This window comes from Dreissena polymorpha, chromosome 2 (genome assembly GCF_020536995.1).
Source record: "Dreissena polymorpha isolate Duluth1 chromosome 2, UMN_Dpol_1.0, whole genome shotgun sequence".
Lineage (NCBI taxonomy): Eukaryota > Metazoa > Mollusca > Bivalvia > Myida > Dreissenidae > Dreissena > Dreissena polymorpha.
The window spans coordinates 33918678-33936039 of record NC_068356.1 but is presented as its reverse complement, the minus strand read 5'-3'; the positions used below and the strand labels follow the sequence as shown (position 1 = coordinate 33936039).

Sequence of the window (17362 nt, the reverse complement as noted above, 5' to 3'; positions counted from 1 at the left end):
GCGTCTCATGGCCATTAATGTAGAGTGATTATGTGGCGGTCTGTAAGCGGAGTCGGGATAACGAGGCGTCGCGGGTTCGAGTCGTAGACTGGCCGAAACAATACATCTCTCGGTTACGCCTCATAACATTATTTGATCCGCATAAACTTGATACGCAGAACTTGTAAAAAGATACATGTTAAACAATTATTCGCTTAAATTTCAAATGTGTATTTTAACCAGGAATATCCCTTTTGTTGCGTTCATTTATTTGGTATTAATAATATTGATCACTTAAGTAATATGTGCTGAACGTTCAACATGTATTATGTCCATTATCAAGATTATACCATTTCTACAATTGTTGTTAAACTGGCATTTTCTGCGATGGATCCTTTGTATCCGTCAGGATTCATGAATGTTGGGGCGTTATCATTCACATCCAGAACTGTTATAACCACCGAGCACACGGCCTTAAAAGTAAAATATCGTTATTTAAAGACATTACATTATAAACCAAAAGCGAATTGCATCATCATTTTCATCTTGCAATTTTGATGAAAGTTATGGTGATAGCGTCCACTGAATACTTATGGATGACGATAATTTCAATTATTATCGTATGCATGTTTGTTTTTACATAATAACAAGTACAGTTAAGATAGGAATTATAAAGATGGTATTAATGATGAGTAAGATATCGAAGTGAATATTACATATACTCGTTGACATGCAATATTTATATAGAATTTTCTACGTACCATTCTTGGATTTAGTGGGGCATGATCAGTTGCAACGATGGTTAATACATAGCCGGGACGAGTCTCCCTGTCCAGTGATCTGTTTGTCTTTATGATACCAGTCATGTTGCGTGTCTGGAAATATAATATATATTATCAATATTGAAAGCTTGTGAAAAATATGTTAACAGTAAAAGTAACTAAAGGGTTATCAATTTCAGAAGCACTGTGGTTAAGACTTGTTAATAACAAGCACATTCATTGAATTTATACCCCACGCCAATATGCTTCTGGACACAAAAATGTTAAATTTGACATTAACAAACATTTTTTAAAGATACAAAGGGCCATAACTCCGTTATTAACAGATAGTGTACACTGCCATTTGGCATGCATCATGTTTTTATCTATATATATACCCATACCAAGCTCCGGACACAAAAGGACGAAAAGACTGATGGACGGAAAGACGGAAGGACGGACGGACAACGCCAAAACAATATCCCTCCGCCTATGGCGGGGGATAATAAGCGTCTTGTCGGTTAAATGTTAACAAACCAAGCTTTTAAAACTCTGAGAATTGCTTTCCCCAAACCTCAATACTGAATGTCTGGTTCTCGTTCCCCGCGTTTATGGAAAAGGTCACATTTCCATTTCGACCAACGTCTAAATCTGATGTAAGTAATTTTCCTACAGTCGTGCCAGCGGTTACATTTTCAGATATTTCAAACGGTCCGAAACAATTGTCGGTGAATATGGGCGAATGGTCGTTTGTATCAACAACCGTGATGTTGAGTTTTGCCTGTTACACGAAACATATTGCAATTAGCAATGGCGACTACTTAAAACGTATAATATTCTTGTAAACAAAACATGAAGGTTGTTTGATTTTTATTAAATATTTCACACTAATACATATTTGGTTTTTAAATGAGGTAATTATTTTAGTAATTACTAATAACTTCTTCATCATACAAGAGCATTGCTACATATTTATACCGTTTTCTTATGGAGACCATCGGTTGCCTCGAGGGTTAGATGATATTCATTGAAACCATACAGTTGGAGACTTTCTACCCGCAAACTGCCATCCGCTGACATGCTGAAAGTGTCTACAAACATACAATATAATTGGAAACAACTTAAATTTCTAGGCTTATTCGTTGATTAATTCTAATCATGACACATTGTTTTGGTCAAAAGCTGCAATTTGTAAGTAAAGAAGTTGTCATGTTCATGTTAAAACATTTACAGAAAATTAATAATAATAATAATAACAGTAATAATTATAATAATAATAATAATTATTATTATTATAATTAGTAGTAGTAGTAGTTGTAGTAGTAGTAGTAGTAGTAGTAGTAGTAGTAGTAGTAGTAGTAGTAGTAGTAGTAGTAGTAGTAGTAGTAGTAGCAGCAGTAGCAGTAGCAGCAGCAGTAGTAGAAGTAGAAGTAGTAAAATTAGTAGGAGTAGTAGCAGTAGTAGAAGTAGTAGTAGTAGTTGAAGAATAAGAACTAGTTGTTTTTGTTGCTGTAGTAGATGTAATTACAGTAATACTATTATATAATCATTATCATTATTATCGAAAGCATAATCATTAGTAGTGGCAATAGTAGTAGATGTAGCCGTATAAGTAGTAATAGTAGTTAACGTAAAAAATAGAATTAGCAGTCGTTTTTACTAAACGTTGTACAGACCATTTCCAGGGCCACGTAAACTGTATGATACGTTCCTATTTTGAGGCATGACGTCTCTATCTCGAGCAATAATCTGTGTCACTACTGTATTATTTTCTGTATCGTCATTGATTGAGAATTCGTATCTTTCATCCAGTTCCGGCACACAGTCGTTAATGTCGAGGACTTTGATTTGTATCTGTTAAACGACGGATAATATTAACAATACATTACTATTTGATTTAAAAAATATTTTAAAAATTATCTCTTATCTATGTTCAACAATTGTTATATGTAAGATAAATTCGTTATGAATTGAATACTAATTTAATGCACTAATACGGAACACAACACCTACTGTAATTATTGAAACCAGAATGTCGTGGACATCAAATCCATGAAGTATCAACGTCACATTCTCTGTTTCTTCTCGGTCAAATGAATCCGTCATCACAAGGGTATTCTATGGATAAAACAAACAGTATAAGCAATATTTAGCGAAACATATTTGACGCATTCCTGTCTTTATCTAAGGCACCATTATTATAATCTATCATTATTATAATTGTTGTGATTCTTGTTTTTTGTGGTGCTATAATTGTTCTGATTTGTAAATGTTTAACATTGGATCTTTGTTTATATATCACGCAATATATATAATTATTATTATTTATTGCGATTGCTAAAACATGCGTATTTATTTACTAAAAAAGTGGCATTTACATTGATAATAATGAATTTCCCCATGTCCACGGATGGCTCTATGCTAAACCGCGACTCCAAGGCCGACGATGCGTTGACAAGACTAGAGTTTAATTTATCATTTTCGTTTACGGGAATGTCTTCGTTATAATACTTCGTGTCGTACACCACAACATGCATATTAGTCCATGCAGTAAGTCCTCCTCCGTCCATCACGGTCAAATTCAAAGAATGGTTTCCAGGTAATAGAGGTTTCTTATCGGTGCAAATGGTCATATTCTGTTTGACAAACATCGACTGTTCAGTTTTAGTTGAGTTGACACTTATGGTCAAGTTCAATATTTTGAATATGTCAACCGAATCTGGGTCGGAAGCGTTTATGGTGGCAACATGTTTGCCATTCGGCGAATCGGATGACAGGAAGACAGTAGATGGATAAAGATTCACGGAGGGCGATTCGTTAACGTCTTTCACGATCACAGTCACCTTCGTGCTGTTTGACTTCGAGGGATGCCCATTGTCATGTACTACTACAGTGATGTTGTAATAGCCTACCGCGTGCTGAACTGACTTGGCAAGCGTTATCTCACCGGTCGTATCATTTATTGAAAAAATACCTTCACTGTTATACAAAACAAAAACGAATCCCGTATTACTCAAATCCTCGTCGGTTGCCTTTATGTCTAAAACATGGCTGCCAATAGATAATGTTTCATTAATAATTTCTGTATTGTTCTGTATACTGACGAATCTTGGTGGAGATTCGTTGATATCAAGTATCGTAATATTAAGCAGCGTGGAGTCAGTGAACAGGCCATCTGACACGATAATGGACAGCTCACATGTTCCACTGGATGCCCTGTAATCTTCTGCATTGATATTATTCGCATACAGAGAAGATCCGTTCATATAAAATCCCAAAGTGCCATTTTCTATGGTGTAATTGAGCTTGTCACCGTCAATATCCGTGGCCTCCAACTGAAAAATAAGTAACGTACAAACACATTAAACAACACACACTATTCGTGGACATTCAAGTTCATAAGTATGTTTAATCATCGTGATTTGAAGACAAATTTGATAAATATCAAACTTAAAGTGATATTATGGGCATATAACAGTTTATAGGTGTCTATCGCAACCGTTGTTTATTTTTGTTTTTTTCACTTCATATACACTTATATTTGTTAATGCAGAATCAACACAATATCCCGGAAAGAGAAAAATAATGCAGTTGAATATCAACCGTACTTTCGTTTGACAACTGGTCATGCATGTACGATGTGAACCTAAATTTAGTTTAAGTGCAAATTCGTTCATACGACACAAAGACACAATTTTGTTTTACGGATCATTTCGGCGTAGGGGACTGGGTGAGTCACGTAAGAATTTTATATTTTTATAAACAACTGGTAGCAAGATGAGTTGCATATAATTGGTCAGTAACCACATTTTAACTAACTCTTTTGACCTGTTAATTCTTTTCAGCTCAATTGAACAGTAACAAATGCCCATAATATCACTTTAAAGCAAATAATTATATGATAATAATACAGATTGTAGCAATCATCTCAAAGATCTGACAACCGATCTATTTTCTGAAATAGCAAAGTCTAAATAGATAAATTTAGAAATAATTTAAATTTCAATTCAAATAATTGCAAAACGGTTTTCTTTTAATCACGTTTTGTTTACCATACAGTTAACACACTCAATTGAATGTATTATCTATAATACTAAATACAATTCGGTTTTGAGGTCGCACTAACCTCAATGCTGAAATCATTTTAATTTCAGTACAGAAACAAATGTCATTGAAAATGTAAATGCATGTGCATTGTATCTTGATAGAAATATCGAAAATATAATACGACCTTTTATAAGTAAACGCAAATTTATTGGTTAAGACAGTGGTCGTCACACGACAATATATATTACATTCTCGAAATTTAATTTTTCCCAGCGTTATAATTTTGGTCTCAAAAAGCATGCGTAGACAATCGTTTCCAGACCCTTAAACTAATGTATGAACAAACGATCCCAAAAACACATATATTTATGTCACCTCAATGGAACGATTCACAAATAACATCGTTGGTGCACATATCATCGATTATACGCAAAATAAGCGCATAACGCCTGTTTAATATAAATAGTATTTAGTAAGCCATATAGTAAAACAATTATTGACCAGAGATTCATTGAACATAGGGTAATAATAAACTCTTGAAAAATCTACAATAAAAATGTCTGGTAAATATAGATGAGTAAATAAACTACTCTGACATTTTATTTGCATGGATACGGCGATTATTTAAATATTTAATATTTTAAGTATAAGTGACGCTCGATTGGTCATTGCCGGCTCGGGTACTACTCACATGTACCCCGGGTACTCTTAAGTATACGTGCATGTACCTCGGGTACGGTAAATATACTAAAACGTATCCGGGAATTTTAACGCTAAATCGTTCGTTGTCGGCTCTTTTTTTAAATTAATTATGTTCAAATTTATGTCAAAGTTTCTGTTAAATGGCCTCTATATTATCGAAACTCATACTAAAAAGCATATTGATGCAGTTTTTTTTAAAGAGAATTTGTTTAAGATAAGCAATATCGTTTTACGGTAATCGGTAGCGCGTATTACGACATCGGATTTTGGGCGGGAATACAACTCGGGTACAGTCTAATATCGACCGGGAACGTTTAAGTATATTTATCGTACCCGGGGTACATGTAGCTATACTTAAGAGTACCAAGGGTACATGTAAGCAGTACCCGAGCCGACAATGACCAATCGAGCCTAAATTTTAATCAAGTCATCGTGCATACTTTATTACTATTAAAACGAAACTATACGATTTTGTCAAATATATATGAATTTATATAAAATGTGTAAAACACACTAACACTAAAATGGTACCATGTTAAAACCATAATAAAAAGTGCATTTTCTATCCACAAACATCTATTTTACCAGACCACATCTGGTGTTGAAATTTCGGCAATTGCCATAAGGAACAATGATTTTTAATTGTTTAGCTTAATTTTACGACATATTGTTCGAAATTTTCGTTGATTTTGAGTAGTAATGTTACTTTAGCCATGCCAACCGAATGAATATTTAGCCCATTAAATTATTGATTAAGAAGTTGCATATGTATGGCTAAGTTACCTGGGCAACGAAAACTTGGGTGTTTTCATATATTTGCACAACCGGATGTCGTTTTGAGAACACTGGTGAGTGGTTGTTAACATTCAGCACATCAATAGCCACGTCAGTGTAGTTGCACAGTTGTGGAGCGCCATCTTTTCGAACAAGGAAAGTTAGGAAGTTGAGGCATTCATGTGGAAAAGTGCCTTAGCATTTTGAGAACGTGAGATGGTGAGTAAGAATAATGAAAACACAATCTGTTAACCATCGTAAAGATACACTTACCAATTTATTTGAGAGAGCAGTGCAGTTGTGTGTATCTGTGGGTTTATACTAAATACGATACCACATACACGTATAACATGTGCACAATATGTGTTTTTGATATGAGTGTTTTAACATAATTTTACCTATTTGATAAACATATAATAATTAATATGTATAACATGTAAATGTCTTGATATATGTATACTGACTGTCGCATGCTTCCACAACGAAATTCAACTTCACCGGTCCACTGAAATTGGCATTGGAGCTTAGGTCGCCCGTTGTCTTATTAAGAACAAGGCCACTGGAATTCCCGCCCGCAATATTGTATGAAATTGTATCATCAACGTCTTTGTCAGAAGCGCTGATCTGTAAGACAAATAAAAACAAGAACATGAAAACACAACAAAACCATTACTAGTTGTTCAGACTACAAGCAACTCAGTTCAAGTGCGCATGGTACAAATATTGAAACTGGGGTAAAATAAATTATTTCGGAGCAAAAAATAATACTTCAAATAACGAGTAAAATACGAAATATTTGGTTAGTAATCGACATGCCATTGGGTAGAATTGACCGGCGCACCAAAAAATGTTAAATGAAATTCAGTATTTATTAAATATGCTATTTGCTAATTTAGCAATTAACATTACATCACAAACGGCTACGTCATATAGTGTGACGTCAATTTACAAAAGCGCGTTGCATAAAAGCGAGTTAAAACACGACTTGATCACATAACTGTAACTGTCGAAAAATGTAACTTTGGCTTCGACAACAAAATAGTTTGCGTCAATGAACATCATTTAACTTTGGTAGTGTTAATATGTTCACAAATACTCACATAAAAAGGAAATATAAAAAATGTTCCTGTTGAAATAGCACTATAATTAGTTACCTACACGATTAACAGAAGTGTGAACCGACAAAAACAGACCAAAGTCGGCCGCTCAAAAACTAATGGGCGCGTAGTTGTAAGCATCGACAATTGGTTGCGATTGCTCATAAGGAAAATCACTACTTATGGCATACGGATTAAACATTTGATGTCAATAATTAAAAAAAATGTCACAACAGTAGAATAAGAATCACACCGTTATACGTGATTTCATCCACCCCAGGAAATTGGCGTGCGCCGTTTGTTGCAATCTGAATCTGATTAAAATCGTTCTCTTATTGTTGTGTTCCCCCCCCCCCCCCGAAAATTCGCAAACGTATTTATTGTTTTAAAATGGATATATCTTTTTCTATAAGCTATTCTCTACGGTATTCTAGCTCTCATATATATTGGAATCGTTACCAAAGGCATCGTTGTTCATTTGCGACAGACATGACATAAGGCCACACAGAACGATTTCATTGTGTTGCATTTCGTTCAACGTGTGTAGTCAAGTGTTGTAACAACGACTATGTAATATTAATTTTCAACCCTATATCTATATGATTGCAAATGTTCCTTGGTGATTCTGTATTATAAGCATCGTCAAAATGAATAAAGAATGTTCGTGTAGTAAAGTTTCGATTTATTTACCCTATCACAGTATATATTATTAACGTCATTACTTGTAATATGTATTTTCCCTTCTCATGCGTTTCGTTGATAGGAAGGGTGTAACGCGATTCTCCGAACTGAGGATAGTTGTCATTTATGTTTTCCACCATAATAGTGACACTTCTGTTCTCACTATGAACGGTATCATTTGCTGTTATTATGCAAACAAAGCTGTGTGCATCTGTTTCGTTTTCGTAGTCAAACACATATGTAGTGAATACATCACCGTTGGCCCGGACGTCAAAATACTCTGCAAACATATTAAACAAATTTCAATTTTTAATACTTACATTTAAAGGCATTTACGTAAAAGCAATACATTCGTACAATGTTTGCCATTAAGAGTTTTTTTTATCTGCGTCCGATATGAATTATTACTAATGTAATATCAATAATTAGGGTTAGCAATTGTTATCTTCATATTTCTAAAGACATGTCGGGTAGAAAACTTTACGAGCTGATCCGTTGCATTTTAATTCCATAGTAAATGGGCTGTCCTTATCGGTGACATTGATGAAGCCTATGGTAAGATCAGCTTGACTGCTCTCTTTAAAACGAAAGTCGTATTGGTTTGTACTATTGTGGAACTCTGGAGGCTCGTCATTTACAGGCAACACACGTATGATCACTGTACAGTTACTGAAATAAAAAGTTTATAATAATGTTGGTCATGAAATTTTGCAGACGGTCAGGCTTCGACTACTACTGATTCATTTAGGGTTATCGTGTACGATAAAATCATACGTATATTCTTGAAAAAAACCAACAACATTTTCACGTAACATTTCTAAACAGTATTTATAGTGTTTCTTTGTGTGCTCAATTTAACCTTGACCTCTGAGCTAGTGACCCCAATTTCAATAAGGGTCACTTTCTACTGTCCAAGTCCCATGCCAATGGGAAGAAGCGAACCATTTCGTCAATTGATTGACGAGTTATGGATCAGAAACAATTTTCACAATAATTCTGACATTGACCTTGACTTTTGAGCTAGTGACTCTTATTTCCATAGGGGTCGTCTACTGTCTAAGGTAAATGCCCATGTGAAGTGTCAAGCCAATCGGCCAATTGGTTGACGAGTTCTTAATCGACAAAGATTTTCACACTTATTGTGACAGTGACCTTAACCTTTGACCTAGTGACCCAAATTTCAATAGGGTTCATCTACTGTCCAACGCCAATGCACATATGAAGTATTAAGCCAGTCGGTCAATTCTTTGACGAGTTATTTATCGGAAACGATTTTAATACTAATTTTGACAGTGACCTTGACCTTTGACCTAGTGACCCCAATTTCAATATTGGTTATTTAAGACCAAAGGCCAATGCGCATGTAAAGTATTAAGCCAATCGGTCAATTTGTTGACGAGTTATTGATCGGAAACGAACTGGTCTACCGACAAACAGACCAACAGACCTAACGACATCCAACAAAACAATATACCCCCTCTTCTTCGAATTGGGGGGGGGGGCATTAAAAGTGCACATTTTAAAATAATCAAATCCGCCATTACCTAGGGATATATTTACGCAGTCTTATGGTTTGCTAAATTTTGCTTTCGAATAAGATGTCCTTTTATGACGTTTTGTTATACTTTAACAGGACTGTGGTGGGGTAAGAGATCCGTTGAACGCTTAGCGACCCTTCGCGTGTTCGATCCTACATCTCATTGAGCTCTCAAGATCATTAGAATTATTAACTATTTATTTATTTATTTTTGGGATGACGGTTTTGGAACTTTAAATGTAAACCATTATACTGCTACGTAACTTATTGTAATATGTTCTGCGTGTTTTTTTCCGGCAAATTAAATAAAATTATTCAAATATGCGGTCACTTAATGGTTGTCAAGAAATTCCCGAGAGTCTATAAAACCAGTGAAAAGCGAACTGTAAACAGAAAGATGTTGCAGTCACTCTTTATATGCTCAAGTTGCTGCGATTGCTGTTACTATTTTAAGTACAACACGAATGCTTCATATTGTTGCAAGTGTTTTTTCATTGTCTTTAAAATATTAAATTTCTCATATAGAACCCTGATATGTTTTTAGTAAGAAAATATTACCTCACAATGATATTTGACAGCAATTGATTTGTTACGTTAACAGCTACAGCTATTTCTTGTTGTTGTTCGAAGTCAAATGACTTGAGTATATTCAACTGTCGCACTAGACTTTGTCCACGGAAATCGACCTGAGGAATAAACAAATTCATTTTTTAAATGAAAACGCGACTGATCGTATTTTAATACTCAAAGTATAGTAATAACAAATACAATTTCACACAACGTACTTACTGATTCGTTGTTCGTTTGTAATGAAAATTTATTTGCTATCGTGTCATTATTTTCTGGATAATTTATTGTCACACTGCATTCAGTTTCCCCCTTGAAATTTTCATCCACTTCACACCGATATACATCTGAAGAAAATATTTGAATAAACCATGGATTTAAACAGCTTATTAAAATGTAAGTGGATTATTGTAAGCGTTATATTGCGAAAGTGCTACATAATTAATTAAGTCAATAATTAACCTACACAATAATACGTTTCATGTACGTTTTTGATAGGCTGCATTGGTTGGACGAAATTCTATAAATTGAATGTACGCTTTGATGATCAAGATGTATATGTACTGCACAATCTAACGTCTTGCATTTGCCAATAAGTGAACGATAGAGTTATTCTACAAATATAAAACTAATAAGATGTTTAGTAAATATGTATAATGTTATATTGTTCTGACTACTATAACGGTTGATCTACATTTCTTTCGATAATTCATTCAGCGGTAATATAAAACTCCACACGAATTGGTCAACTATTCGAAGTTGTAGGAATGCGATCGTATTGCATATGTGTAATGTTTATCATTAGAGCTTTGTAGCATACATATCAGGGACCCATTCCTGTTAGAACTTTATCCTCATAATTTTACTAACCTATCTACACCTTAGTTATGGCATGAAAAGTATTGTGGTGTTCAATAATATCTTAAACTATAGCTACCATAATATTGGTCAGACAAAAAACAACAACATAATAACGCACAATTGCATAAAATGGTCGTGTTTGCGAACAATGAATTTGATTTGATCTGGTTGATCCAGATTTTAATGTTTAGTACTTATTTCTTTCAGAAATTCAATAAATACTTTTGTCCTGGCGAAAACGACTGAAATAGTTAGTATATTTGCCATATGACCCTTTAGTCACATACCGTATCGACTATTTCTGTAACAATAGCAATAATAATAGAGCAGCTACAATATTGTCCAACATGAAGAACATAACTAATTTGCATATTTCCCATACGGTCCTCTATACGCATACCGAGTTTCATCAACGTTGCTTAAGTACTAATTGAGTTATCACAGGATCCAGATTTTGGGGACGGGCAGACGCACTGACGGAAAACACTAAGAACGTCCATATTTCCAACATGACTTCTATCAATACACCAAGTTTCATAAACATAGTTAAGTACGTCTCAGTAGTCGAATGATCTAGATTTTAGTTTGTGTGTAACCAAAGCGAAAATAAATATTGTTGTTGTCGTTTTTTTCAATGCAATCCTCTGTCTACCGCAAACAAAGATATACAACGAAAGCACATGTAATATCATTATGAAAGTAATTATTAAAATAGCCCGACGGCCGTGTTTTAATTAACAATAATGTAACATCAACTTTTGTACTCAAAGCTTTAGATTTTAACTTGTGGAACAGCTACCTATAGAAACCGATGACATTTAAAACATGCACAATTTAGGTTCTTTGTACGCTTCAGAACAACACTTAACATCGATTGATTACATAACACACTAAAAAAGCAATACATTATATAATTTAAACGAAAGAAAGCGAGTATATACACAACAGTTCCTAAATTTAAATTCAAACAAGTAGTTACACATAATAACACTCGTGCAGTAGTATGTTGTATAGGACATTATTATAATAGAATATAAGATTCAATGATCATCGATATATAAATTTGGTGCAACATTTCCTTAAAAAGAGTCTGCAGGTAAAATCAGAATAAAAAGAAGTCTCGGAAAACAGGGTTAGAATAAATTGTGTAACTATTCAATTTAAACTTTGTCACCAAGAACGATGGTCGTGTGATTCTTTTCGGTGGTTAAAAAGTTCAGTTTCAAATATAAAAAAATAAGTTGTAGTGTACGTATTGCTGATAATGTAATCATTCATAACATATACTATAGAAACTGACCCGTCTATTTCAAGTTTTTTGTATGTGTAAACTGCAATTTATAAAAAGTATTATACGGCCTTTTCCAAACTTGACATTATACTACTCCTTGTACGTGACTTGAAATAATGATATAGAAGATGTGGAAGTTCATATTGTAGTTCCCTGACAAGAAAAGTTAATGTGAACAGCGAACAACATCTTCTAACAAGATTTAAGATTGTAATTCTGCTTAATGCTTAGTGACCCCATATAATGGCAAAATACACATGCTTCAATTGAATATATCTAGTATTTATAAAGATATAGTCTTGTTTTAAGCAAAAAACAAACTTAAAGCGAGATAATACGATTTTTATAAAAATGAAATTGTAATATATTGATAAAAGTATGTTACAATAACAAAAATAGGCAATAAAAATTATACATTGAAGACGAATTTCATAAGATGCAGCAAAGACAAATTAGCGCCGCGAGCCGATTAATGCGAAGATATTTCGTACATATTTTCCTACAATAACCGAAGCATTCGTCTTTTTATTAGGATCGGAGTTAGTGTTCGTGTGTCGTATGAATATATATATCGTTGCAGAAATTTAAAATAAACCGTTAAACTAAATTTAGATTCACATCGTACATGCATGATATACATGCTGGCGAAATCGACTGTACAGCCTTTTTCGATTTCAAAATTCAATATCTGGCTTATTTCGCATTGTTCGATGCATCTTCTTCTTAACTTTTATTTTAATTTATATTGAAATATATGTATACTAAGTTTGTATAAATATATATAAATTCGTGCATTTTTGACAAAATCGTATAATCTTGCTTTAACACATAACCTGACTATGGTTAGTGTAAATAGGGACACACTTCTTCTCATGATTTAGTTAAAATTAATGCTCTTGATCCATGAATGTTACGAAAGTCCATTAATACACCAGTCTTTGTTTATTTTGATGGCAAAATTGAATGTTCGGAGTATAAAAAGGGTCAACGTTATGTTAAATTTCAGATCACCAACGTGGACCTTCATCAGCGACGTCATATAATCACACTTTAATACATGTAGTAGAAACAAATACACGGAGGTATTAATCACTGTAGTAAAACAAAACCTTTCGATAAATAGTACAGCTAATATCAAGATTTGTAACTGTTCAATTGACCATATATGCAAAACAGCCATTAGCTAATTGAACAAAATAGAACTATGTATTATTTAATTTGAATTTAAAAACAATGTTAAGACAGAAAATGGATTTTAGCCCTCAGCCAGGCGATTGATGCATCGCTGCTTTAAGCTGTAGACGATTCTGAAGACATTATTTCGTGTATTCAGCCATTACGAGTGATCGCTTGTTAAGGAAACGAACACACTATTCTTGAGTGCCAGGGCTATGTTACATTTGCGTCAATTGGAAGTCCTGATAGCATGGTTACATTCTCTCAGTTTGATAATAAGCACACATGGATGAGTTATTAATGAATAAACAATATAAATTACAGTTCGAATGATACATTTTCTGTACATGTTCATTTGCAGGTTTATTTAGGGAAAATATTGAACGCACACCATTATATCCACTTTTTGTTAAATGGATTTCTAGCTTCACACCATGTGGCCTGTTTTTTCATGCTCACAATGGCAGAACCCATGCCATTTATTACCGATTTGTTATTTCTAAGTGAATACTTTGACTAACAACACAAAGAATATGTACATGCTTGTTTCGTTACATTTTTATGGTTTCATTTTTCTTACAATGTATTGTTAAGTATCTTGGTCGTGGGAAACTGTAAATCCAACATATGAATCTAAGAAGGAATATATTTGAACATGGGTAACCATGTCGGGATGTTATCGTGCTAGAAGTTTCGATCACACATAAGCAAAACTATAATTATATCAACTCGTACCTGTCACAAATCTTAAAGTTAAAATTGTTTATTTTTTATATGTTTTAACAGTTTTCTCGAGAATAATGTACGTTTTTAGGGGTTTTGAAATCTCTACTGTACAATCAATAAGGTAAGATATCATGATTTAATACGTATACTGTTCTAGATGCATTGTAAACGATATGTGATTTCAAAAATGTAAGTCTGAGATTAATATGTCGGAAGCCTACTCCTACCTTGGGAAAATTTTGGTTGGGAGTCTATGGCATTGATGACTGTCATGCTAACGGTCTTGCTGCTCACGTACACCCCGTCAGTCACAAATATCTGGGACGCGTGATTATATAAAGCAAATATTAATACATGTGAAATAATCTTAGCATTCATAATATTTCAATTAGTATATTAATAGAATAAAAACTCAACGAATATACTTTAGCTTTATAATTTCGCCATTTTAGCACACTTGTATTCAATTTGTCTTTCTAGATGACGCATTAGTATGTCAAACATAATGATAACGTTTGTAGATTAAACAAACTTAGTGCGAAAAGTACCAGCTAAGTGTCTTCGTAATATATACATTTGTTCATGCCAGTTGACGAAGTGCATTAATATTTTACTAAAACATATATCGTGCATTTAAAACACGCGAATAACTACATATTTGTTCAATAATGCATACATAAAATATTTTCTCAGAAAACATGCCATCAAATTACTAATGCAGCTTAATATTTACGTTAAGTTGACCATAAAACAAAATCGAACCAAAAGACACGGCAAAATAAAAACGGTTCTACATCTAGCTTCAACAAACAGATTTTATGCACAATTTATCAAATCCAGGAAGCATCGGATATTCTGAGAACAATGATCAAGATATTTTGCAGGGTGTGGAAATGGTGGAAATCGGAAGAAAGTCGGAAGTGGTCACATATCGATCTAAACATTGTGACAGAATTCACTTGTGTACTTTTCCTCGAATAAAACGGTCTAAATTCTTGGTGTTTGTAGTTAAAGTAGGCCCCAACAGCGAAACAACATAGGAAATAAGTCGTATCAATTGACAAAACATTTTCGGTTGGAAACGCACTAAACTAATTTTGAAATCTAGTATTTTTCATGTAGCCTGTTTAAACACGTTAAGCATTACTCACAGTGAAGTTTAAATTCCTGTCATTAACTGGCGGGTCGTAGTCTAGCATTCTGTTTTGTCGCAACGATATAAAGCCGTTAGAGGAATTGATTTGGAACCGATCATCAGTATTGTCCATCCAGTAGTGAAGTGTTTTATAGGCTTTATCACAGTCGTCATCACTGGCGAGTTGGTATTGTATTTCGCTTTCGGAAAAAAAATGTATTAATTCCAACCATACTTTAATTGTAGACATGATATGATAATAAACTGATAAGAAAACACTTATAAATAACTTGTTGGAACAGTTTGTCTTGAAGAGGTTAAACCTTTAAGTATGTTTTTTACTGTTACATTATTACTGTATTAACTAATGATGTATAATATTCATCGTAATTCGACACAATAAATTAGAACCACTAAACCATCCCTCCTCCCCAAAGAAGTCCCAAATATTTTCTTATTATAAATAATAAAATAATCATACATGACTAAGAGGCGATACGAAACTATGAACTGTTATGAAGGTGTGTACCTGTTGTTAGACGAAAAAACAAATGTTTTGTCTGGAACACCTTCTTCTTGCTGTTTAACAATTTCTAGATCTTGAGGAAATAAAGGGGGATGGTCATTCACATCCTGTGAAAAGAAACGTTTTATCGATAAACCGTTATAGTGTTCCATGTGAATGGAAAACCATCTAACATCCTACACAATTGTGCAGCTACCATCCGGGTGCATTACAGCAATCACATATATGTTAATTTTGGATAAATTACTCTTAAAACACATAACAATATACCAGTAACTTATAAATTATTTAATTTTCCAGATACATGTCATGTTAAAGAAAGCGGCTGCATATTTCAAATTAAGTGAACGTTCGTCTTTTGTTACGTGCTAAGAAGATTGTAAAAAGTTTTCTGAATATTTATTGATGATTACGCCTCTGTAGTTCTATATGTTTTGCTGAAAAATTAACATTAACTAAATACGTTAAAACAGCTCAGTGACAAGTCTCTAATGACTACATTGTGGTATATTAAACATTCCTTTAACCTCTTGATTGCCACATAAAAATATATCAAGTCTCATTTAAAGCTGCAACGTCACAAATGGTAATCGAACAGACAGGAACAAACTTAAATTACATTTTGGTGATCCTATTTATGTGGAGAAATTTACTTGAAGCAATCGAATAAAGTCGATACAGTACAAAAGAACAGAAACAAACGCAAACGAAAACTGGGTCATCGCCTTTGAACGAAGGATGATATGCAAAGCGTTCCGATAATAACTTAATAATAAGATGCAAACAAACGTATTACATTTTGAAGTACCATTCAATAAAGAAAAGACACATACGATACATATACATCAGAATACATGTTTGTAATGTTAACCTATCAGTTTCATCGTTCAGTTTATACGATGATTCAACTACTAGGAGTTATTACAAAAACAGTAATATTTACACATCTGTTTTGCGTTAGGTATATGTAATATCGGATCTTTAATAAGCATTCTAGACACACGTCCATTAGATATAAATATTAAATGAAACTAACAATTACTTTTTTATAATTTTGGTGGAGTGAATCCGGGCTCTTGTCGTAAAAGTAGAGAGATGAAGCATTTTAAATAGTTACAATTTCGTAGCAATAATTTTACTTAAAAACAACCGCGATATAAACGTCGCACGTATAAGTGATGAGTTATATGGAATTGGAGGTTAATTTAAAAGAACATTAATCAATCATCTATAAAACCCTCGGAGGGCATTCAATAAGATTAAAATAATGAAATTTAATTGTTAAATAATTCGGTCAAGGACTTTGTTCACACCTGTTCCTGTTCAGCCTACGCGTCGCGGCTTCATTTCTGCGGTACCAATGGAATGCTTTTTCCGTGGACAGGAGTTCGTACATTTGCTTTTATAAACATATCCATTTATACGAATTATTTCATTCGATTTTTTGTACCTTTCTATATCTATATAATTGTCGTCAAAGTCTCGAATAAAAAAAAAACAAA

The 17362-nt window shown here is 33.6% G+C and overlaps 1 protein-coding gene across 37 annotated transcripts in view; it reads right to left on the bottom strand.

Annotated features, from left to right (window-relative positions):
• LOC127866529 (protocadherin Fat 4-like) overlaps window positions 1-17362 on the bottom strand; it is a 69651-nt gene that overhangs the window by 27691 nt on the left and 24598 nt on the right. For all 37 annotated transcript variants that reach the window (XR_008043028.1, XM_052407127.1, XM_052407124.1 and 34 more), the window contains 16 exons: window positions 15864-15967; window positions 15351-15534; window positions 14427-14517; window positions 10368-10492; window positions 10137-10264; window positions 8526-8710; window positions 8083-8321; window positions 6728-6887; window positions 6273-6406; window positions 3119-4075; window positions 2754-2858; window positions 2417-2594; window positions 1719-1831; window positions 1315-1521; window positions 741-854; window positions 330-452 (listed from right to left, as the gene is read on the bottom strand). Coding sequence is in view for 36 of the 37 variants with exons in the window: in XM_052407127.1 (XP_052263087.1) it covers window positions 330-452; window positions 741-854; window positions 1315-1521; window positions 1719-1831; window positions 2417-2594; window positions 2754-2858; window positions 3119-4075; window positions 6273-6406; window positions 6728-6887; window positions 8083-8321; window positions 8526-8710; window positions 10137-10264; window positions 10368-10492; window positions 14427-14517; window positions 15351-15534; window positions 15864-15967 (3147 nt within the window). In the remaining variant the exon portion in view is untranslated. The remainder of the gene's footprint in view (window positions 1-329; window positions 453-740; window positions 855-1314; window positions 1522-1718; window positions 1832-2416; window positions 2595-2753; window positions 2859-3118; window positions 4076-6272; window positions 6407-6727; window positions 6888-8082; window positions 8322-8525; window positions 8711-10136; window positions 10265-10367; window positions 10493-14426; window positions 14518-15350; window positions 15535-15863; window positions 15968-17362) is intronic.